Here is a 25,477-nt window from a genome sequence, read left to right on the forward strand (position 1 = left end):
AAAGCTCCTTCTATCTCGGTAGTTAGTTTCTCAGTAAAACTTTTCCTTTTCGCGTAAAAAATTAAAAACTGCTATGTTGGGGTCTGCAAATTTTCTCCCTTCATCCAGTCTTTCTCATTCGATTTTTAGCACACTATTCAATGAAAAAAAATTGTTGCTTCACATCGCACTTTGATAACTAAGTGGTTCTCTTTTCGTTATTGCCTGTAGTTATACCTCAAAACAAGAGTTCGATATCGCATATATTTCGAGAAGTTTGTTGTTTGTTGTTTATTTATCGTATGGCATACATCACAATCCTTATACATTTTATACATAGGTTAATTACAGATTGACATCAAGACATTTAATATAATCAATTGCCTCCTCTGCTGCAGCGAGAAAATCGTTGAAGGTTCTCTTGTGGGCTCGAACGGGGCATTCTTCCACTATGTATCGGACTGTTTGTTTTTCAGCGCCGCAGTCGCAATTTGGTGTTGGAATCGTTCCCTATTTGTAGAGGGCGTCAGCACATCTTCCGTAGCCAGTACGTATGCGGTTTAAAGTTATTCACACTTTGCGTGACTAGTTGAAACCAGGCGGTTTCTCAGCTGTCTTGAAACTTTGGCATTTTGGTGGGCAGTGTTCTTGCCAGTCTTGTTTCCACAGATTGCCGACATCAAAGTTGGAGTTCGTCATCTCTTTAGCAGAGAGTAATGCTGGTCTTCTCGATTTAAGTCTTCTGCGCTCCAAGTCAGCTATGTCGCCGTGTATGGGCAGCTGTGTGTTATTAGTTATCTTGTTGAACCCACTGAGAAGAGGGTTTTTTCGCCGCATTTCTGGGGGTGGTATGTGGCTCATGGTTTCAGCCATACAGTGGGAGTAGATTTTATTGTGCCACTGATAATGCACATGGGGTCATTTAGTACCACATCAATCCTGCATGTATGCTGGCTGTTTATCCACACAGGAGCGCAGTATTCTGCCACCGAGTACACAAGCCCAACTGCTGACGTGCGGATTGTGCTTGATGTGGAACCCCAAGTGGTGCCGCACAGTTTGTAGATGACACTATTTCTTGTCCTCATTTTATCTGCAGTCTTTTTCAGGTGCTCCTTGTAAGAGAGCGTCCTTTCCAATGTGACTCCTAGGTATTTGGGGTAGTTGTTATGGCTAAGGCGTTTCCCTTCAAAGATGACATTAAGCTCTCTTCTTGATGAGTGGTTGCAAAGGTGGAAGCATGATACTCCAGTATTAGTTTGTAGTAAAAATTATAGTTGCTGGCCAGTTTACGTTTGGTGTATTTTAATCATATTGTGTACTTGGCAGCGCGGAGTGGCCGCGCGGTTTGAGGCACCATGCACGGACTGCGGGGCGACCCCCGCCGCAGGTTCCAGTCCTCCCTCGGGAGTGTGTGCGGGCGTGTGTGTTGTTCTTAGCGTAAGTTAGTTTAAGTCAGGGCCGGCTAGAAATCCTGCACGCGTGCGGTGTTCCTGCACGCGTGCAACTTCCGGGTCACAGTGTGCACGCCGCAGACGTCAGCGTTCATGTAGTGCATGTTTCCACGCACAGATGTCGCTTTATCCACTTGCTGGGATACTCTGTACCGGCGTATTCTAGTGCTCTTTGCACAGCTTGCAAGCCAACCATGGGAAGGTATTTCGCGTATTAAACATTTAAAATACTGTCACAGTCTACTTATTGAGACGTCTACTTTTATGTTAACAGTTTAACCCAGTAAGATAAGTAATACAGTTAACAACCGTGGGTTTTTATTAAGGCAGCTTGACTGACGGCACGTAAATACGCGTAATGTTTTTGGTCTAGTATTTAAGAAAGAGAGCACTTAGCGACTTCCAAAGAACCTTATTCATGATTTCAAATAACATCAAACTAATGCAAGGTTTCCTGTAACTAATTCTCAGTGCCCTCAGTTACACCCACATAATTTCTGTCTCACTGACCTCTGAACAGAATGATAACCGCAGACCTCTCGATGATCACCTGTTATTTCAATACCATTATTGCTATATCTTTCATCAGTTACGTCTGAAACCTGCATAATAACCGACAATTAGATGAATGTTATGTTTTATCGACTTTTGCTGAGCGTAGCCCTTCACACATTAAAAAAAAAATCCCTAAATGTAACTATACATTGGAACAATCGGTTTAATGACCAACTTTCCTGATAATAATGTAACATGGAGCAGAATGAGGCAATAATGCACAGTTAGTAAATAATAATTTTTAATTATGAAAGGAATAAATCCAAACACTTTTATCACTGGTCACGAAAAATGATAGTCGAGTTGATGTGTCTCATCCATTTTCTTAAGGACAGTTAATTTTGCTTGCCGTTCTTCACTGTTGAGTACACTACACTCGTCTTTGTGATGTGTATTGTAGTGTCTTTCAATTGAAAACTTACGCTGGCTGCCTATTATTCGGCGGCACAGCAAACATTGTGAGTTTTCACCAACGGCTACAAAAAATAATTGCAGTTCCCAGTCATTTTTAAACGACTCAGAACATAGATCTCCCGTTCTTTGCTTTTTCACAGTACCTGCCATTTCTCAGTACTTCTCTGTTAAGGTTACGGTTACCAGGGGTAAACGAGACTGGGTATGTTGCGCTCTTGCTTGTACCACATAAACAGTGAAGTGGAGCCGCCGCCGTTCATTTAGGACACATGTCTAATAACAGATGTCGCTGTCGCTCGCTGTCGAACACGTGCGCACATGTGCAGCACTTCCGCACGTCTCCACACAGTGCAGCGTTTGGCCGGCCCTGGTTTAAGTAGTATGTAAGTCTAGGGACCGATGACCTAAGCAGTCTGGTTCCTTCAGAATTCACACACATTTTAACATTTTTGCTGAATATGAGATATTGCTATTATTTGGAAACTGTTTTTAACGCCGGTGTTCGAGTAAATAGGTGATCTATTTTTGCGGTTGGCCGGGATGGGCTACACCGCGCACACTCGATGCTATGGATGTGTACTATGCACAGTTGTGGCTTGTGGTTCACTTCGTATTTGGTTTATGAAGTCAGTTACCATCACGCTCTACGTTAATATTGCATTAAGACCGATTTTCATTTAAAACTAGAGATAGACAATCGTAAATCCAGCGCCAGATTTTGTCATATATAGTAAACATCATTTTTTCTTGTCTGCACGAATTGCTTCGTTCACGAAGCGTTTACTGACTGTTTTTATTGACATATTGTCGAACAAACGGCATGTGTTCCAGCAAGCAATGAATGTGCAACTATATTTTGCTATTGATTTAAGTAAAGCATGCTGTGTGCAGCGTAATTATTAAAACAAGAGAAATGGTCACCATCTTGAAGACAAGTTTACAGTGAAAGCACTTGAGTCCCACACAAACTTGGATGAAAGAAAAAAACTGTGCAAACAATAAAAATTAGATATGCAATTTCTAATTGTTTTGCAAGCGAGACTCAGAAAGTGCCTCTACAGGACAGTAAAGTCTGACGTGCAGAATATGCATGTACAATTTCATTAATTTAATTGTTCTATCGAGTCAGTATCATTATTGCCACTTGCTGACGAAACGAGCGTAGTGAACAGCATCCTTTCTCTCTCGATGCCGACAGAAGTCATTCGCCGAGTAGCATGGAATCGAGCCTTTCTCGGGAGATAGAGGTATTCTGGCTTTAATCAACTTAACTAACCAATCAACAAAAATTTAAAAGACGTTGTTGGTTGCACCTTTACTGATATTGTAAACTGGAAGAACGTGGTGCTTCTAAGGCGTTTAAAATGTTGAATAAGTATCCAGAAAGACATCGGTCATTTTACAGAATGAGTAGAGAACGTTTGACTTGTTGTCAAGAAAGGCTGGCCCATCAGTTTACAAACAGGATAGCAACTTCAGACTCTCACGGCAGCGGCTGTTAATAGCTTTATGGTAAGAAAAAATTAATAATACTTGGTTTCAAGAATATATTCAGTTCTAATTAAAAGTACAAGTCTTAATCCAGATAAACATACAATATTGGCTTAAAAAGTAGTTTTCACGTCGTGATCGTACTGTTACTGGTCTTAATTTTGACATTAATGCTCATTTTAGCTGTGTAATATATTTCCATTAACTAATTTTCGGGCCAACAATATGTTTCTAAATATGGCTTACTTTACATAGCCTAGTCGTAATAGCAATAACGGAACAGTGTAGTTGGGATTTACCGGACAGTTCCGTCAATGTAACTACGTCCAATGTAATTCAATCGGTTCCACTGTCACCGCTGAATCATAAAACTCGGTTAGGATTCCAAACTTTTCTATGTCTAACGATGGTGAACTGGTTGGCACGTCTCTTGCAGTTAAAATATAACTTCTAGTCTGACGTGAACTTTCTATTATTTCATTGACTTTCGGAATTTATTCATACAACCATCTTTAACGTTGGTTTTGTATTAAGTATTTTAGCAGATGCTCTGGTGCGAGGTTGCATATGGTTATCGAAGTACAGATTAGACATCATTACAATTTTCACATACGCTGTATGACGCAAGAAAGATCAATTGCATGTAAATCGTCCAGTGCAATACACGCCCAAACGAAGTAGAATCCTTACAGGAAGTGCAGAATATTTTTCATGTATACGTAAGGCCTGTAGTAAATTCAAATTATAAGCCTGTGTATAATAACAGTAATGAGTCTTCCTAGAACAATACAAAATAAGTGACGTGAAGCACAGATATTTCGTCTGGTCTTGTAGTTCCGTCCATGCAGGGTTGGAAATTTTAATGTCGTCCTAGCATCCGTATGCAGCTTTGGCGTTTCATCTGGCCTTCCGTTATTCGGTATGAGTGGAGTTTTACGTACTTTGAACCTCACTTTTTGTAGATCCATAAACAGAGAGTGAACTTCAAATTTCAGTAGAAGGCAATGCAGAAGAAAGTGATGGGCTGTGTTGAGTAAAAGAGTGTTGTAGCAAACGCGTCTCCTCACTTAAAATATGCCCAGACATATGTAAAACTCCAATTTTGAACCGCCTTTTTTGATCCTCATTCATTTTTTTCATATCAGGAAGAACACTTACAAAAAAAGCCAAATCTGGATCTTCATACTTCTTGTTCTCTATACACTCAATTTTTACATATTTATTCTTCGAATGAAAATATTCGTACGTTGACTTGTTGATAACTGCATGGGATGCTGTACCAGCATTGCTGGCCTTTTTGGATCTTTTTGACTGAGATGTTGATAAAATACAGTTTTCGCTAGGGGATGACAGTGATGTATTTCTTGACCGACGGTCATATTGCGTCGTAACGACACATTCGTTACCACTTTCAACGTTCTTGCGTACAGCTTCTTGTGTCTGTTCAAGTGAAATACTCACCGCGCTTGCATTTGAGACACTGTCCTTCATATCCCGAGACTTCCTAAAACGTTGGTAAAACATCACATATCCAGAAAGATAATAAGGTTTTCTTATTTTAACTGCAGAGCCAGATGGGCCGGATGGAGACTTCAAATGTCTACTACGGCTCCCCCTGAAACTCTCCCACCGGTCTCGAGAATCTCGCACTGCAACAAATAGAAAACATCAATTTTGCAATATACTGATCATGTCATTAATCTCGCTTTACAGTTCTTTTCAGATGCTTTATTGCTACGTGCTCCTTCAAGGTGCTTTCCTTTCTTTTCTCAGAGGACACACTACTGTTCAAGAAATTGTGGCTGATTCGTGAAAGACAATATGTGAGCTCATGCAGCCTGAATATTTAGCAACAGCAGTTCGAGAAATCTGGAAGAAAATTACTGATCGTTACTGGGAACTAAGGAATTTACCGAACTGTATTAGTAGCATAGACGGAAAGCATTTCGGAGCTAAAGGTCCTGCTAAATCTGGGTCAGTATTTCGTAATTATAAAAGTTTTCCTACCATAGTTCTATTAGCTGTTGCAGAAGTAGATGGACTGTTTTCATCAATGACGTTGAGCAGTATGACCGCAACAGTGACGGGGGAGTATTGAAAGTTCTTTCGGTAAGACATTGTTTGGAGGTGAGCTTCCGCTTCCGGAACCTAAGCTTTTTCTGCAAGAAGCATGCCAATTTCGTTATTATTTTGCCGCGGATGAAGTTTTTCGTCCACAAAATACATAATGAGACCATGTCCTCGTAGACAATTAAATAACGAAAGGCGCGTTCTGAATTACAGCTTATCTAGGGGAAGAATGTTCTTAGATGTTCTTTTGGTATGTTAGTGTCGAGGTTCCGGGTGTTGGAAACATCAATAATATACATTGTGAATGAAATGAATGTCGTAGTTCAAGCAATTAGAGTATTACACAACTCTATGTGGAGTCGTTATGGTGTATATTCTAACTTATACTGCAGCACAAGGTAGACAACCTTACTGAGAACCCACATCAAAATGTATGAAACCAAAAAAGGCCTACAAATAGATAAAGTGAAGTATTCTCTTGAACAGAACAAAATATGTATAGAGCTATGTACCGACAAGATTTGATATCCTATTACACCCAGCAAACGAGTAGAATTGTTTACAGACTTTTTTACGGAAAACCGCATTAGATACTTTTATTTAGCTATACTTCATTTTCCATAAATAAATTACATCGTCTGTCAGCAACGGTGAAGAGCCAAGAAGGAAAAGAGAAAAAGAGATGGGACTTAGGAGGGTTGAGAAGATGTTGTTGTTATGGTCTTCAGACCAGAGACTGGTCTGATGCAGATCTCCATTCTACTTTATCTGTGCAAGCTTCTTCATGTCCGAGTAACTACTGCAACCTACATCCTTCTGAATCTGTTGAGTGTATTCATGCCTTGGTCTCCCTCTACGATTTTTACCCTCTGCACTTCCCTCCAATACTAAATTGATGATCCCTTGATGCCTCAGAAGGTGTCCTACCAACAAATCCCTTCTTCTAGTCAAGCTGTGCCACAAATTTCTCTTGTGCTTAGTTTTATTCAGTACCTAATTATTAGTTACGTGATCTACCCACCTAATCTTCAGCATTCTTCTGTAGTACCACATTTCGAAAGCTTCTATTCTCTTCTTGTCTACACTATTTATCGTCAATGTTTCGATTCCTTACGTGGCTACACTCCATACAAATAGTTTTAGAAAAGACTTCCTGACACTTAAATCTATACTCGATGTTAACAAATTCTTCTTCTTCAGAAACGCTTTTCTTGCCATTGCCAGTCTACATTTTATATCCTCTCTACTTCGACCATCATCAGTTATTTTGCTCCCCAAATACCTATCTACTACTTTAAGTGTCTCGTTTCCTAATCTAATTTCATAAGCATCACCTGATTTAATTCGACTACTTTCCATTATACTCGTTTTGCTTTTGATGATGTTCATCTTATACCCTGCTTTCAAGACACTGCCCGGGGTGGCCGAACGGTTCTAGGCGCTTCAGTCTGGAACCGCGAGACCGCTACGGTCGCAGGTTCGAATCCTGCCTCGGGCATGGATGTGTGTGATGTCCTTAGGTTAGTTAGGTTTAAGTAGTTCTATGTTCTAGGGGACTGTAGACCACAGAAGTTAAGTCCCATAGTGCTCAGAGCCATTTGAACCATTGCGTTCATCTGCTCTTCCAGGTACTTTGCTGTCTCTGACAGAATTGCAATGTCGTCGGAAACCTCAAAGTTTTTATTTCTTCTCCATGGATTTTAATTCCTACTCCAAATTTTTCTTTTGTTTCCTTTACTGCATGCTCAATATACAGATTGAATAATATCGGAGACAGGCTACAAACCTGTCCCACTCCCTTCTCAACCACTGCTTCCCTTTCATGCCCCTCGACTCTTGTAACTGTCATCTGGTTTCTGTACAAATTGTAAACAGCCTTCCGCTGCCTGTATTTAATCCCTGTCACCTTGAGCGGGTATGTTTTGTAATTTCGTTGATTACCAAATCGAGCAAAATTACCAAATAACTCGGCAGTATGGCCCACTTATCAGTAGGACGCTGCAGTCTCTTTGCCCCCTTGATGCGAGCTCTGATTCGGCTGATAAGGATGCCATGAAGCCGCTGCGTATTCCCCAGTGGCATGCTGGCCCATAGCTGCCGTAACTGGTCCTTGATATCCTCGAAATGGGCACCGAGCTGACGTCCGATCTGGTCCCAAACATATTCTACCGGAGCCAGATCTGGGGATCTTGCTGGCCACGAGAGCACCACGCAGACAGTTCATAGAGACACGTGTCACGTGTGGACAAGCATTGTCTCGCTGGAAAATGGCTCCACGATATTGTTGCACGAGAGGTAACAGGTGCGGACACAGGATGTCCGAGACGTAACGTTGTGCTGTTCGAGTGCATTAATGACTACCTGCCGTGACCTCAAGTGATAGCCGATGCCTCCCCACACCATGACGCAGGAGTAACAGCTCTGCGCCTTTCCAAAACATTGGAAGAATGGGACCTCTCCCCAGGTCGCCATCATACTCGCCGATGCTGATCATCCGAGGTAGTACAGAACTGCGATTCGTCGCTGATCGTAATACGATGCTAGTCATCAGCATCCCACGCTTCCCAGTCACTGCACTATTCCAAAGGCAGCAGCTTGTGTCGTCGTGTCGACGGTAGCCTACGCAAGGGACAGTAGTTCCCTTGTCCGGTTGGTTCTAATCTCCGGCCATGGTACGGGATGACACAGAATATTACAGGGAGTTCATTGTTCTCGTACGGCAGTCGCAAATCTGAAGTGGTTACAACGTGCCTTGGGCAAAATACGGCGATTCTCCCTTATAGTGGTCTGATGTAGTCCACCAGAACATTGACGATTTGTATGCCTCCCCACACGTTCCAATACAATCCAACATTGGACCACTGTAACATCGGAATGCCTCTCAAATCTGGATATTGCACGATTCGACCAGTAGGCCACGTCGAGACCCAAATTCTTCTCAAGTGCAGATAACGCTGTCTCACACAAGTACGTAGGTGTGCTACACAGTGTTCATTCAATACTGACGCTGTGCGCGACCCTTAAACCCCTACCAGGTCTGGTAACAACCTTAACTCCGCACAATACTACTGCATCAAAAGTGGCAAATGTGGAGCAAGCAACATTCATCTGGCAGTGACGCGACAGTGACGTGGCGTCAGTGTGGTAGGCAATTCTCCCTCAGGAGGTATTTGTTGCAGGCTAGGCGCATGCTTCTTGCCACGACACGCGTAAGATACGCGCCACGTTACTCTGGTAGGTGGCCTGCCTCACTTATTAAACGCGACGCCCGGCGTCGACGGACAACGTCGGTTTATTTTCCACTATCAACAAATTAATACACTGAGGTGTCAAAAGTTAAGGGATATCGATTAGCGCCGGCCGGTGTGGCACATGCGGTTCTAGGTGCTTCAGTCTGGACCCGCGCGACCGCTACGGTCGCAGGTTCGAATCCTGCCTCGGGCATGGATGTGTGTGATGCCCTTATGTTAGTTAGGTTTAAGTAGTTCTAAGTTCTAGGGGACTGACGGCCTCAGAAGTTAAGTCCCATAGTGCTCAGAGCCATTTGAACCATATCGATAAGCACATATACAGATGAATGTAACTTCGCGTGCTCAAGGTACGTATAAAAGGGCAGCGCATTGGCGCAGCTGTCATTTGTACTCAGGTCATTCATGTGAAAAGGTTTCCAACTTGATTATGGCCGCACGATGGGAATTAAGAGATTTTGAACGCGGAATGGTTGTTGGAGCTAGACACACGGGACATTCCACTTCGGAAACCTTTAGTGAACTCAATATTGCGAGAAGTGTGCCGAGGAAACGGAATTTCAGGCATTATCTCTCGCCACGGACAACCCCGTGGCCGACGGTCTTCACTTAGCTACAGAGAGCAGCGGCGTTCGCGTAGAGCTGTCAGTGCTAACAGACAAGCAACATTACCAAGAAAGTAGTGTGGGACGCACGACGAACGTATCCGTTAGGACGCTGCGGCGAAATTTGGCGTTAATGAGTTATAACAGCAGACGATCGACGCGAGTGCCCTTGCTAACAGGACGACATCGCCTTTAGCGTCTCTCCTGGGCTCGTACCATATCAGTTGGATCCCAGAGGACGAGAAAACTGTGGCCTGGTCAGACGAGTCCCGATTTAACCTTGTAAGAGCTGATGGTAGTGTTAGAGTGTGGCGCCAGGAAGCCATGGATACAAGTTGTCAAAAAGGCATTCTGCAAGCTGGCGGTGGGTCCACGATGGTGTGGGTTGTGTTTACATGGAAAGGACTGGGTCCTCAGGTCCAACTGGACCGATCAATGACTGGAAATGGTTACGTTCGGCTACTTGTTCCCAAACAAAGATGGACTTTTTATGGATGACAATGCGCCATATCACCGGTCTTCAGTCCATTGAACATTTATGGGACATAATCGAGAGATAAGTTCGTGCACGTAATCCTTTACCAGCAACACTTTCGCAATTATGGACGGCTGTAGAAACAGCGTTTCTGAATGGGACTTCCAGCGACTTGTAGAGTCTATTCCACGTCGAGTTGCTGCACTACGCCGGGCAAAAGTAGTTCCGCCACGATACACACTACTGGCCATTAAAATTGCTACACCAAGAAGAAATGCAGATGATAAACGGGTATTCATTGGACAAATATATTATACTACAACTGACATTTGATTACATTGACACGCAATTTGGGTGCATAGATCCTGAGATATCAGTACCCAGAACAACCACCTCTGGCCGTAATAACGGCCTTGATACGCCTGGGCATTGAGTCAAACAGAGCTTGGATGGCGTGTACAGGTACAGCTGCCCATGCAGCTTCAACACGATACCACAGTTCATCAAGAGTAGTGACTGTCGTTTTGTGACGAGCCAGTTGCTCTGTCACCATTGACCAGACGTTTTCAATTGGTGAGAGATCTGGAGAATGTGCTGGCCAGGGCAGCAGTCGAACATTTTCTGTATCCAGAAAGGCCCGTACAGGACCTGCAACATGCGGTCGTGCATTATCCTGCTGAAATGTAGGGTTTCGCAGGGATCGAATGAAGGGTAGAGCCACGGGTCGTAACACATCTGAAATGTAACGTCCACTGTTCAAAGTGCCGTCAATGCGAACAAGAGGTGACTGAGACGTGTAACCAATGGCACCCCATACCATCACGCCGGGTGATACGCCAGTATGGCGATGACGAATACACGCTTCCAGTGTGCGTTCACCGCGATGTCGCCAAACACGGATTCGACCATCATGATGCTGTAAACAGAACCTGGAGTCATCCGAAAAAGTGACGTTTTGCCATTCGTGCACCCAGGTTCGTCGTTGAGTACACCATCGCAGGCGCTCCTGTCTGTGATGCAGCGTCAAGGGTAACCGCAGCCATGGTCTCCGAGCTGATAGTCCATGCTGCTGCAGACGTCGTCGAACTGTTCGTGCAGATGGTTGTTGTCTTGCAAACTTCCCCATCTGTTGACTCATGGATCGAGACGTGGCTGCACGATCCGTTACAGCCATGCGGATAAGATGCATATCATCTCGACTGCTAGCGATACGAGGCCGTTGGGATCCAGCACGGCGTTCCGTATTACCCTCCTTCACCCACCGATTCCAAATTCTGCTAACAGTCATTGGATCTCGACCAACGCGAACAGCAATGTCGCGATATGATAAACCGCAATCGCGATAGGCTACAATCCGACCTTTATCAAAGTCGGAAACGTGATGGTACGCATATCCCCTCCTTACACGAGGCATCACAACAACGTTCCACCAGGCAACGCCGGTCAACCGCTGTTTGTGTATGAAACTTTTCTAATGTCAGCACGTGGTAGGTGTCGCCACCGGCGGCAACCTTGTGTGAAAGCTCTGAAAAGCTAATCATTTGCATATCACAGCATCATCTTCCTGTCGGTTAAATTTCGCGTCTGTAGCACATCATCTACGTGGTGTAGCAATTTTAATGGCCAGTAGAGTAGGAAGTAGGCCATGACTTTTGTCATCTACGTGAGTGGATATGTCAATGCGGAATTTTATGCGCTACTCGATAAAGCTGCCCTGAAGAAGTCTATCCCATTTTGGCTTGCCGATATGTGTTCACAGGAATAGCAGAACACGAAGAGTGATCAGATATCCAGCAGCAGTAACGCTGATGAGCTGCGGTGACAGACAGGCAACGCGGCGTCGGGAGGCGTACGGGACGGGGAACGTCTGGCAGGGGCATCACGATGTCCTGGTACGGCCAGAAGGAGCTAACTGTACAGGGCAGGGTTAGTATTGAGGTGGCGTTTTCTCAATAAGTCGGCGCCAATAGGAACACCGAAAAATCGGTAACTCTCAAGACACACACTACCATCACACTAAAGTACTGCTGCGTTTAAATTTGTGTTCGATCTGTAAACTAAAATAAAAAATTGTCGCTATCACATAGGTTATCAGACCATATTGTTATGCTCATCTTTTAGAAGTGACTTACACCAAGAGTAGGTCATGCCTTATGTCACTTGATGTGAACTGCAGAAGTAGTTACAATTTTTTAAAAAATGTTTTTGGTTGGTATTTGCCTGCTAGGCCGTTCAACTATATCATGAGTTTTCAAGTTTCAGTCACATTCTACGAAATTGGATAAAATAAGTTCGGCTTTTTTCTGTAAGTCTTTATATCTTCACTGACATAATTTTATCGTCTTCAAAGTACTCTACGTGAGGTATAAATCCAAATGCCACCATTTTTCCTGCCTTTGAAGCATTTACAGAATGTTGTTATCAGTATAGTGTTTAGTTCGACGATTCTCATCTCCTCAGTGTCCGCCCCTGGTAGCTGAGGACGCGACGGAATGTCATACCTAACGGCCCGGGTTCGATTCCCGGCTGAGTCGGAGATTTTCTCCACTCAAGGACTGGGTGTTGTGTTCTCCTAATTTTCATCGTTTCATACCCATCGACGGGCAAGTCGCCGAAGTGGCGTCAACTCGAAAGACTTGCACCAGGCGAACGGTCTACCCGGCGGGAGGCCCCTGCCGCACGGTATTTCCATTTTCCATCTCTTCAGTGGAGACGAAACGTCGTCCTTTCACGACTGTCTTCAGCTTGCGGAGTAGTAAGAAGACACAGGGGGCCGTGTCCTATAAATACGAAGGCAGAGGAATTCTAAGAGTAAAAAATGCACTGCAAAGAATTAGTTCCAGTGACTTATTCTACATGCCAAAGTATCAGTATTATGCCAGGCGGTGTGATGACTTCCAGTGGCTAAAGTAATTTTTCAGTACTACAGTTAGCTATACTTTTACTGTTTCCCTTTTGTTCCATCTGTTATTTCTTTCTTGTGTATTGGATAAAACAGAGTAAAAAGCACAAGGGGGAGGGGATGCCACCCAGAAAACTGTACAGTCCTTATTAGAGCAGTTAGCTCAATTCACAGCAGATAATACCAAACTGCATGAACGGCTTTTAAATGCTCCTGCATCCCTGGCTGACCAGTACTAACTGACAAACAAGTAAATATTGCCCCTGTCACAGCCGATCTACACAAATAGGCCATGTCATTGTTTCTCCGCTCTTTACATTTTCTTGCACCAAGTTGTCTTCTTCTTGTAGCAGTACCAACAAAAAAATACTATATGTCGACAAGAGTATCGATTATTATACGAAAACCTTTAAGGGAACCCGGAACATAAAAATGATGAAATTTTGCGTTTTCAGTTTATTGTGAAATAAAATACTACAGATCTTCCTCTTTAAAATGACATATTAATCTTACCTGTAGCTCAACTCCAAATATTGAAAATATTATTTTCAATAATATGCTGTAGAGGGCATGTCGCGACATTGAATTTCCATGCATACATGTTAATTGAAAACATCGTTTTTCAAAAATTCCGGTCTTTCCAAAGACTTAATATTATGTTGGCAACACGATTTGATAGGCAATTGTTTTGTCTGCGTATTGTAGTCTTTGGATACTGTTGTTTACATTGAGCATTTGGTGGTTATTGCACGATTTGTGTTGGATTTCTATTGCGTAACCTCCTCCGAGGTACACTAGTGGAACTGTGACAATTTCTCCGACCTTGGGAAATGATTCTGAAAATAGTGAGGTTATTCATGAACTGAAATCTACTCCTGTCTCTAGCACAAGCAAGAAGTTGCATGGATCAACTGAAAAATACTGCAGTTTATTGGAGAAGTGCAGTGAGGACAATGTGAACGAAATAATTAACATTTCATTACTCTCAAAGGTGATTGAGAGTTCAGTACTGTGTAAGGAATGTTGCAAATTGAGTATGTCAGTAAATGTCAAGCGACACATAGGACTTGCAGCAGAAATCTGTCTCCATTGTGCTAGTTGTCGTTACAGTGTTTCATTTTGGAACTCAGAATATGTCGAAATAGGCCAAGGTAAAACTGATAGTGAGAAAAGGAAGTACTATGGTGTAAATATTAGATGTGTTTATGCTCTAAGGTCAATCGGTAAGGGATACTCTGCTGGTCAAATGTTTTGTGGTGTAATGAATCTACCACCACCACCAACGAAATTCTCAAAATATAATTCGGTTGTTGGATCCTGTGTTGAAGATATTGCCCAAGAATCCTTGAAAGAAGCAGTGGAGGAGGCTGTGGCGGTGAATGAAGAAATTCCAGATGTTCAGAATCCTCGGGCACACTTCACATAATGGGGTAATAACGGCAACAAGTGCTGATACTATAGATGTTGTAATTAAATCCAAGCACTGTAAGTGTCCTAAAAGAGTGAAGGATGAGCATGCAGAAAACTGTCGAAGGAATTACAGTGGGTCTAGTGGGGCCATGGAAGTTTCCGGTGTGAAAGACATTTTCAGTCGTTCTCTTCTATGGTGCAAGGCCAGATACCTACAGTTCCTGGGTGATGGTGATTCTTTTGCTGCTGTATATGAGCTGAAGCCTTATGGAAATGATGTTACCATTACTAAACAGGAGTGCATAGGTCACGTTCAGAAACGTATGGGAACAAGGCTGCGTCGACTGAAGACCACAATGAAAGGCCAAGTACTCAGTGATGGAAAACCTTTGGTTGGAGCTAAAAGATTGGCAGACGAGGTAATCAACATATTGCAGAGAGACTATGGACTGGCTATAAGACAAAATACTCAAAATGTTGATGCAGTGGAAAAGGCTGTAATGGCACTTTACTACCACACCTTATCGACTGACGAGGAACCACTACATGGACTATGCCCAAGGGATCCAATTCCTGGTGCAAGTACAACAAATATCAGGGATCTGAACGTGTATACAAGCATCATCACAGTCTACCAGAAACTGTCATGAAGGCTATAAAACCAATTTTCAGAGATCTTTCTGCAACTGAACTTTTGAAGAAATGTCTCCATGGACGTACACAAAATCAAAATGAGAGTGTGAATAATGTAATTTGGACCAGAATCCCAAAAAATGTGTTTGTGGAAATTCATACTCTTCATTTTGGAGTATATGATGCCATTGCTACGTACAACAAAGGTAACATTATAAAGAGCAATGTGCTGCAGACGTTGGATGTGATGCCCGGAAAGTACATGGTGAGTGCAATGATGTCGATAGAGGATGAGAGGAAACAGGATGCTGAAAGGAAAGAAAAGGAGTGAGAGAGGCAAGCCAGACAAAGAATGAAAGGCGTGAAAAGAAGGCTAGATGGGGAGTTGTCTAGTGACAGTGAAAACCCCTCTTATGGTGCTGGATTCCACTAAAATGTTAGTGGAACTTTGAAACTCGTTTTCCACAAGTTCATTTTTTTGGCATATAAGGAACATTTTCTACTAAACTATTAGAGATAAAGACTTAAAATTTCCAAGGAATGTAAACAGTGCCAATATATACATTGTATCATAGCCTTTTTGTGATACATAATTGATAACAGATTTTATTTCAAAAGTACTATGCCAAAAAATTTGTCAATTATTTTCAGTAGCAAAATAATTAATATCTTCCCAAAAAACACCAATAAATTAAAACCCATATGGTACATGGTATTAAATATATGTAATATTATACTGTAAAAGTTTCATCATTCTGGTGTTAATAGTTCATAAGAAAATGTTCCTTACATTTAACATTGGAGGTATAGGACGTTCCGGGTCCCCTTAAGATCTATCGGTCTGAGAATTTTAACTATCGATATTTCTTCGTGTGATTAACATTGTGATTAATATTCATAATAGTGATCACTGACGAAATTTACAGGAGAAACGGGCAGTCAATAAGGAAGCCGGGAGTATTACTAAAATAACAGGTATGATAAGGGAGATCCCGGGAAATCAGAAAGTATTGATCGCCCTGGTGGAAAGAGAGTGAGGGCTGACGCCGCGGCCTCGCCACGCAGCCTGCAGAGCCCCGCTTACCCGTCCTCTGGGAGCAGCCCAGCTCGTCCTCGCCCAGCGGGCAGTCCCTGTTGCCGTCGCAGCGCGCCGCCCGCGACACGCAGGTGCCGCCCGAGCTGCAGCGGAAGGCGAGCGGTGGGCAGCCGCCGCCCTCGGCCGCGTTGCACTCCTCGTCCGAACCGTCCGCGCAGTCGCGCCGACCGTCGCACACGAAGAACCAGCTGATGCACGCGCCCGTCGACCGGCACTGCGGCGCCACAACAAACACACCTGCTCACTACATGCAAGGCTATACAGCAACGTTTACATGTAACAGAATTTCCAGATTGGGGCTCCTGAACTAACCGCCATGTTCCAGCTGGGTGGTGTGGTGGAGCAGGGGGAATCGATAGTGTGTATGGCTAGTAACTGATGAAAATATGCAAGTGAAATTCCTTCAAGTGCAGTTATATGATTAAATACACTACTCGCCATTAAAATTGCTACACCACGAACATGACGTGCTACAGACGCGAAATTTTAACGACAGGAAGAAGATGCTGTGATATGCAAATGATTAGCTTTTCAGAGCATTCACACAAGGTTGGCGCCGGTGGCGACACCTACAACGTGCTGACATGAGGAAAGTTTCCAACCCATTTCTCATACACAAACAGCAGTTGACCGGCGTTTCCTGCTGAAACGTTGTTGTGATGCCTCGTGTAAGGAGTAGAAATGCGTACCATCACGTTTCCGACTTTGATAACGGTCGGATTGTAGCCTATCGCGACATTGCTGCTCGCGTTGGTCGAGATCCAATGACTGTTAGTAGAATATGGACTCGGTGGGTTCAGGATGGTAATACGGAACGTCGTGCTGGATCCCAACGGCCTCGTATAATTAGCAGTCGAGATGACAGGCTTCTTATCCGCATGGCTGTAACGGATCGTGCAGCCACGAAAAAAATGGTTCAAATGGCTCTGAGCACTATGGGACTTAACATCTGTGGTCATCACTCCCCTAGAACTTAGAACTACTTAAACCTAACTAACCTAAGGACATCACAAACATCCATGCCCGAGGCAGGATTCGAACCTGGGACCGTAGCAGTCGCGCGGTTCCGGACTGAGCGCCTAGAACCGCTAGACCACCGCGTGTGCAGCCACGTCTCGATCCCTGAGTCAACAGATGGGGACGTTTGCAAGACAACAATCATCTGCACGAACTGTTCGACGACATTTGCAGCAGCATGGACTATCAGCTCGGAGGCCATGGCTGCGGCTACCCTTGACGCTGCATCACAGACAGGAGCGCCTGCAATGGTGTACTCATCGACGAACCTGGGTGTACAAATGGCAAAACGCAATTTTTTCGGATGAATCCAGGTTCTGTTTACAGCATCATGATGGTCGCATCCGTGTTTGGCGACATCGCGGTGAATGCACATTTGAAGCGTGCATTCGTCATCGCCATACTGACGTATCACCCGGCGTGATGGTATAGGGTGCCATTGGTTACACGTCTCGGTCTCCTCTTGTTCGCATTGACGTCACTTTGAACAGTGGAAGTTACATTTCAGATGTGTTACGACTCGTGGCTCTACCCTTCATTCGATTCCTGTGAAACCCTACATTTCAGCAGGATAATGCACGACCACATGTTGCAGGTCCTGTACGGGCCTTTCTGGATACACATTCTCCATATCTCTCACCTATTGAAAACGTATTGTCAGAGGTGGCCGAGCAACTGGCTCGTCACAATACGCCAGTCACTACTCTTGATTAACTGTGGTATCGTGTTGAAGCTGCATGGGCAGCTGTACCTGTACACGCCATCCAAGCTCTGTTTGACTCAATGCCCAGGCGTATCAAGGCCGTTATTAGGTCCAGAGGTGGTTGTTCTGGGTACTGATTTCTCAGGATCTGTGCACCCAAACTGCGTGAAAATGTAATCACATATCAGTTCTAGTATAATATATTTGTCCAATGAATATCCGTTTCCGTTTATCATCTGCATTTCTTCTTGGTGTAGCAGTTTTAATGGCCAGTAACGTACTTTATCCCTTGCACAGGCACTTCGGTTTTCTTTTGCTACTTGCAGGTGAGGATAGTGCCCTGTAATTGTACTAATTGTAATCATATCAACACTTACATCCACATCTATACTCCGCAAACAACCATGACGTGCACGACACAGGGTATGTCCCATTGTACCAGTTATTAGGGTTTCTTCCTGTTCCATTGACATATGGAGTGATTGTTTGAATGTCTCTGTCCAGTAATTATTCTAATCTTATCCTCACGATCCCCCTGTGAGCGATACGTATGGGGTTGTACTATATTCGTAGAGTCACCATTTAAGGCCGGTTCTTGAAATTCTATCTCGGAATATGATTCTTCAGTTTCTCCCGGCGTATTTCTTGCTCGAACAGTCCACGGGTGTAGTGCCAGTCCATAGTGTCCAACGGGCACAATATTTCGGCGATCAGACAAGTCGCTCAAATGGTTCAAATGGCTGTGAGCACTATGGAACTTAACATCTGAGGTCATCAGTCCCCTAGGACTTAGAACTACTTAAACCTAACTAACCTAAGGACATCACACACACATCCATGCCCGAGGCAGGATGCGAACCTGCGACTGTAGCATTCGCACGGTTCCAGATTGAAGCGCCTAGAACCGCTCGGCTACACCGACCGGCAGACGTGTCACCATCGTGACGATGGCGACATGTCTCATCGACGAAATATTGTGCCCGTTGGACACTATGGACCGGCAGTACACCCGTGGACTGTTCGAGTACCTCGGGATACTTTACGTCTATCTTCGAGAGTCCTGCGATAGAGTTCCTTCAGCATCGCTGTGAGCCACTCCCACGGATTAAACGAACCTGTGACTATTCGTGGTGCCCTTTTCTGTATGCGTTCAACATCCCCTATTAGTCCCATCTGGTACGGGTCCCACACACTCGAGCAATATTCTAGAATCGGCCGCTTGAGTGATTTGAAAGCAATCTCCTTTGTAGACTGATATCACTTCCCAATTAATCTACCATTCTACCAATAAATCGAAGTCTACCACCTGCCTTACCCACGCTTGAACCTATCTGATCATTCCATTTCATATCACTACAAAGTTTTACACCCAGGTATTTGTATGAGTTGGCCGATTCCAACAGTGACTCATTGATATTATAGTTATGGTGTACCATGTCTTATCGTTTTGTGAAGAGCCAAATTTTGCGTTTCTGAACATTTAAAGCAAGTTTATACTCACGAACTAATAAGTGCTATCGAGAGGGGATGTCAAATTGATTCCATATTTTTAGATTTCCAGAAGGCTTTCGACACCGTTCCTCACAAGCGTCTTCTAACCAAACTGCGTGCCTACGGAGTATCGGCTCAATTGTGCGACTGGATTCGCGATTTCCTGTCAGAAAGGTCGCAGTTCGTAGTAATAACGGAAAGTCATCGAGTAAAAGAGAAGTAATATCTGGCTTTCCCCAAGGAAGTGTTATAGGCCCTCTATTGTTCCTGATCTATATTAACGACATAGGAGACAATCTGAGTAGCCGTCTAAGATTGTTTGGAGATGAAGCTGTAATTTACCGTGAAGTACTTCATTATAGATAAATGCATCATCTACAAAAGCCTGATTTTACTATTAATATTGTCTGCAAGGTCATTAAAATACAACATGAACAACAACGGTCCCAACACACTTCACCTGGGCATACCCGATGTTACTTCGACATCTGACGATGAATCTCCGTCCAAGATAACATGCTGTGTCCTTCCTAACAAAACTTCTTCAATTCTGTCACAGATTTCACTAGATATCCCACATGATCGTACTTTTGACAATTTTAACGTTTCAATTGTTCCACAACACCACTGACGTTAATATTTATTTCATTAATCTTTTCAATGGTAAGAGGATTAAATTGGGGCAATATGCTGCTCTACTTTCTTCCTTGCCGTTGGTTCAGCAGAACACAGGGAAGTTCAATTTATGTCTTATTGGCTTATGATTAGTATACTAATACAGAATCGGAATCGTCTGAAACTTTGTAATTCCCCCCTTTCGCAGATTAAAACGAAGTCAACTGCTGTTATTGAAGTTACTGTTCTCAGAGGTCCAGAGGCTGGAGAGGTGTCTTTCGTACTCTGAATACCAACGAAACCAACCGATTTACCCATTTATTGTAAGCGACTTCAATTCTCAACCAGGGCTTCTTTTGCATTAGCAACAAACAAGGCTCTAGGTCTGAGAGAGGAAAGAAGAGGAAGTGGACAGAGAGGTGGAGGGGACAAAATGTACGTGGAGAGGCGGAAGGAGGAGATGCACAGAGATAGGGAAGAGGAGGAAATGGGGGGAGAGAGGTGGGAAGGCGTTTGTGATGTATATCCAGTTCCCACATTTAATAATTGCAAAGCACTACACTTGCAAAGCGTTATCGGGTTCGTTAGTAGTATGTGTCATTGAAAAACAAGTACGAGAAATGTATTACGGAGTTTAGGAAAGAGTACATAATTAGGCTACCAGAACCAAGATTAATATTTTTACCTTAGTACCTCGCTCTTTGCAAAAGGTGTCCCGAAATTACACGCACGCATTATAAAGCAAACACAGATGTCGCACATTGTTCTACTGCAGCTAGTCGCCCTAGGAGTGCCTTTAGGCAGGGCGTAACCCGAGTGGAAACGATGTAGTTTGTCACAGGGGAGAATAACGAAGGGACGACTCAACTAAAGGAAGCAACTTACAGGTAGACACGCCGTCGTCAGTTGAGACGGACCGTGGGCGGTCACTAACTAAACTACGGACTGCGAAAAACTGAGAGAAAAATGAGAGCGAACAACGCAATGCTGGTGGTTTTATAGAATGGCGGCTCGAATTCTCCCGTTGACCAAGGCCCCCACCACCTGCCTCCAGAACCATGCAAGCGGAGTGACCTGAAAGAGCCATACCCGACTCTTCGCTTGTCTAAGACGACGGCGAGTTTCCTCTACGGTTGACAAAACACGTCTAATGATATAAGTGCGAATCCTCAACCTAACCGTAACCCTCCAATGAGGCTACATTGGTGCAATGCTAGTTGCCTAGTAAATCAATATGTGAAATAGTACATGCGTACACAAGTATTAATCTATTGTGCTAGATATACAGAGAGGTTTGGTTTAATGCTATTAACAAATATATAGATATATTTTAGTATATTTGTGCTGGTTGTTCACATAGATCTCATGCCGGCCGGAGTAGCCGTGCGGTTTTAGACGCTACTGTCTGGAACCGGGCGACCGCTACGGTCGCAGGTTCGAGTCCTGCCTCGGGCATGGATGTGTGTGGTGTTCTTAGGTTAGTTAAGTTTAATTAGTTCTAAGTTCTAGGCGACTGATGACCTCAGAAGTTACGTCGCTTAGTGCTCAGAGCCATAGATTTGATGTAACGATAATATTTACATTATTTTGAAGTTTAAGCGCCATTATGAACACCTGTCAACTGTAAACTTGAACTGTACACCCTTATATCACTACATGTAACTCCTTTATTATACAGGGGCTTGAAGATGGCAATATTGAGTTGTCGAAACTGACAGCATTTGAGATATAAAATAAAATAAACCAAAACATACGGCTGTTGGTAAAGTTATTTGAATCAAGAAATAGTGAGTTGATGGTAGTCGAGAAATCCGTTCGGGTGACAAAGGCGTCATTATTAACACCTCACTGAGTTTGAACGAGGTCGTGTTATAGAGCTACAGCAAGCTAGATGTTCCTTTTGCGATTTTAGCGAAAGACTGTATCCACTGTACATGACTGTTGGCGGCGGTGTTCACGGGAATGTAGTGTCGCAAGAAGACCGGGCTCCGGATGGCCATGTGGCACTACCGTGGAAGAAGAACATAGTGTTCACTGTATAGCTCTGGTGAATCGTACTGCATCTGCAGCAGCAATATGAGTAGTAGTTGGCACCACAGCACTCAATGGACCGTTACAAATCGGTTAATTCAAGGACAGCTCCGAGCCAGACGGCATTCCACTGACTCCAAATACCACGATTTGCGACTTCAGTGATGTCAAGTTCCAGTTAGATGGAAGACAGGGTAGAGGTCTGTGAGCTGGTTCTGTCCCGGTGTCAGCAAGGGAGCCTGTTGGTTAGGAGGAGGCCAGACGAGAACCTGCATCCAACCTGTCTGCGTGCCAGACATACCGGAGCGAGACCTGGAGTCATGGTTTGGAGCGAGATTTCGTATGACAGCAGGAGCACTCTCATGGTTATCCCACGCATCCTGAATGTCAATTTATGTGTCAATATGGCGATTCGACGTGTTGTGCTGCCATTCATGAACAGCATTCGAGGTGGTGTTCACTAACAAGATAACGCTCGACCACATAGTGCTGTTGTAACCCAACATGTTCTACAGAGTGTCGACATGTTGCCTTGGCCTGGTCTATCACCAGATCTGTCTCCATTCGAGCATATAAGGGACATCATCGTGCAACAGCTCCAACGTCATCCACAACCAGCATCAACCGCCCCTGTATTGACGACCAAGTGCAACAGGCATGGAGCTCCATCCCAGAAACTGGCATCCAGCACCTGCACAACATTATGGTTGCACGCTTGAATGCTTGAATTCAACACTGCGACAGTTACACCGGTCACTAATCTAACGGCTTTCACTTTTGCAATGGCATATCTCGCGCTTACATTTACCTGCTTTCCTCCAAATTCAATCACTTAAATATGAAACCTAAACAAATGTATCCCTGCATTTCATTAATTATTTTTTAGCGTTACGTTTTTGTTTGTCAGTGTATTTGCTGGACTCCCTGGCGAAACGTAGTGTGATTGTTGGCTGAATACACTGGTCCACCTGATACTGGTTTTATTGCTGGCTTCAAGAAGCAGGCCGTTCAGGAATGAACAAAGATGTGACAGCTCTGTCGACACTCGAAAGGAGCGGGAATTCCCCAACCTAGGGTAGTAACGGAACCGTCGCGGCAGCTGTTCACGGTGGATTACGTCAGTATATCAAGATATAGTGCAGATACAAAAGTAAAGAAAAATTCACTCCAGAGAGATCCCTGCTCTCAACAAGCCGTCTGTTGAATCTTTGCCCCGTCAATTGAAAGCCAGCGTCAGAAGTTAAGACACGTGAAACCCACGCACTGGCTTGAACAAGCAAGAGATCTATAGTGTAGGTATGCTCTTGATGTCATCGGATGAGCAGGCAGCTATCTCCCAGTGCAGCCTCAAGGGGACTTCGTGTGAACGAGATATTCAAACACGACTTATAAGCAGAACTAGCATCCTTAAAGAAAGGATATTGCGGAGACTTGGCTTTGACACAGCCTGGGGGATGTTTCCAGAATGAGATTTTCACTCTCCAGCGGAGTGTGCGCTGATATGAAACTTCCTGGCGGATTAAAACTGTGTGCTGGACCGATACTCGAACTCGGGACCTTTGCCTTTTGCGTGCAAGTGCTCTACCAACTGAGCTACCCAAGCACGACTCACGCCCCCTCCTCACAGCTTTACTTCTGCGAGTACCTCGTCTCCTAGCTTCCAAACTTTACAGAAGCTCTCCTGCGGACCTTGCAGAACTAACACTCCAGAAAGAAAGGATATTGCGGAGACATGGTTTTGACACAGTCTGGGGGATATTTTAATCTGCCAGGAAGTTTCATTTCAGCGCACACTCCGCTGCAGAGTGGAAATTATCATTCTGGAAACATCCCCCAGGCTGTGGCTAAGCCATGTCTCCGCAATATCCTTTCTTTCAGGAGTGCTAGTTCTGCAAGGTCCGCAGGAAAGCTTCTGTAAAATTTGGAAGGTAGTAGACGTGGTACTAGCAGAAGTAAAGCTGTGAGGACGGGGCGTGAGTCGTGCTTGGGTAGCTCAGTTGGTGGAGCACTTGCCCGCGAAAGGCAAAGGTCCCGAGTTCGAGTCTCGGTCCGGCACACAGTTTTAATCTGCCAGGAAGTTTCACTATCATTATTGTCATTATCATCATTATTTTTATTTTTAGTGTTACCACTATTCGTGGCAGCAGATGCAGTAGTACAAGTACTGCCAGTATTAACTGGAGTAGTTCATAGTCAGTATAGTTTACTCACACTGCCGCTTCAGACAATCATATTATTTTAATACTATTTGTCATATTAAAACTGTTATTTGTTACGTACCTATGAAGTAAAAAAGGTTCTGAATGTGTGAAACCCTGGTCCGATGTGCAAGAAGGCCTGATGGCCCTAATCTGATCAGGTTAAATAAATAAATAAAAATAAATAAATAAAGTGAGAACGCATATCAGTTGTGTAAGAGGGAATTCAGCAGGCAGAACCCCACTTCCACAGTCGACATTGGAGTGTTTATATGGTCAACCACAAGCGGTGCTGGGAAATCAGTTTTCAAAAACTGGATTCGAGAGCCACATGTAATCGTTGTGTATGAAGGGTATCTGTACCAGTGTACGGTGTATGGCGAGAGTTACATATTCTACCACGTTCAGTTACTCCTCCCTCCATTTCTCCCTCCTCCGTTCACAGATGGTACAGGGGAAGAAAGCCGGTACCACCCTGTGTAAGCAAAAATTTCTCTAATTTTACCGCCAACTTCATTGAGTCGTTAACAAGTTAAGCGCGCTGTCAGTACCGTGCGACTGACAGTGGACTCTTGTTTTGGGCGCCGTCAGGCTCCCGGGCATGGCAGTGTAGTTTTCGTTTGGACGAAGTCAGTCCCTGGGGTCTGACAGGGCACTTTACCTTTGGTAAAAATGAAGTTTATTAAAACATTCATTTCAAAAATGAAGTTTATATTTTAATGTATTAAAAAACATAACTACCTTCATAGTTAATTTTCTAGCTGAATCGTGCCCGAATGTTTATGTGTTTGCCTTGGACATTCAGAACACTGTCTAACGCGCTTTGTGCGCCTTTCTTTCCTTTGTTTCGAATTGGGGTTTGTTTCTTCTTTGACTGGAGTTCCTTCATGTGAATGCCGTGCGAGCGCATGTGCCAACGCTATATGGTGATATAGCAACGATAGATGGTGATTTACATTTTCCGTCCCGTTACATCTTGGAATATGTATAATACATTCACGGCAGCGGTGTTCAAAGAAACATCGAATGCTAACCTTCGATACCATTTTACTGTCTTTCACATTGGCCCACTGTATGGACTCATCTGATC

At 43.9% G+C, this 25,477-nt stretch overlaps 1 protein-coding gene across 1 annotated transcript in view; it reads right to left on the reverse strand.

Annotated features, from left to right (window-relative positions):
• The window catches only part of LOC126245060 (mucin-5AC), a 465,061-nt gene that overhangs the window by 68,071 nt on the left and 371,513 nt on the right, over window positions 1-25,477 (reverse strand). The window contains exon 6 of the mRNA XM_049948287.1: window positions 16,321-16,546. Within this exon, the coding sequence (XP_049804244.1) occupies window positions 16,321-16,546 (226 nt within the window). The remainder of the gene's footprint in view (window positions 1-16,320; window positions 16,547-25,477) is intronic.

Source organism: Schistocerca nitens, chromosome 1 (assembly GCF_023898315.1).
Source record: "Schistocerca nitens isolate TAMUIC-IGC-003100 chromosome 1, iqSchNite1.1, whole genome shotgun sequence".
Lineage (NCBI taxonomy): Eukaryota > Metazoa > Arthropoda > Insecta > Orthoptera > Acrididae > Schistocerca > Schistocerca nitens.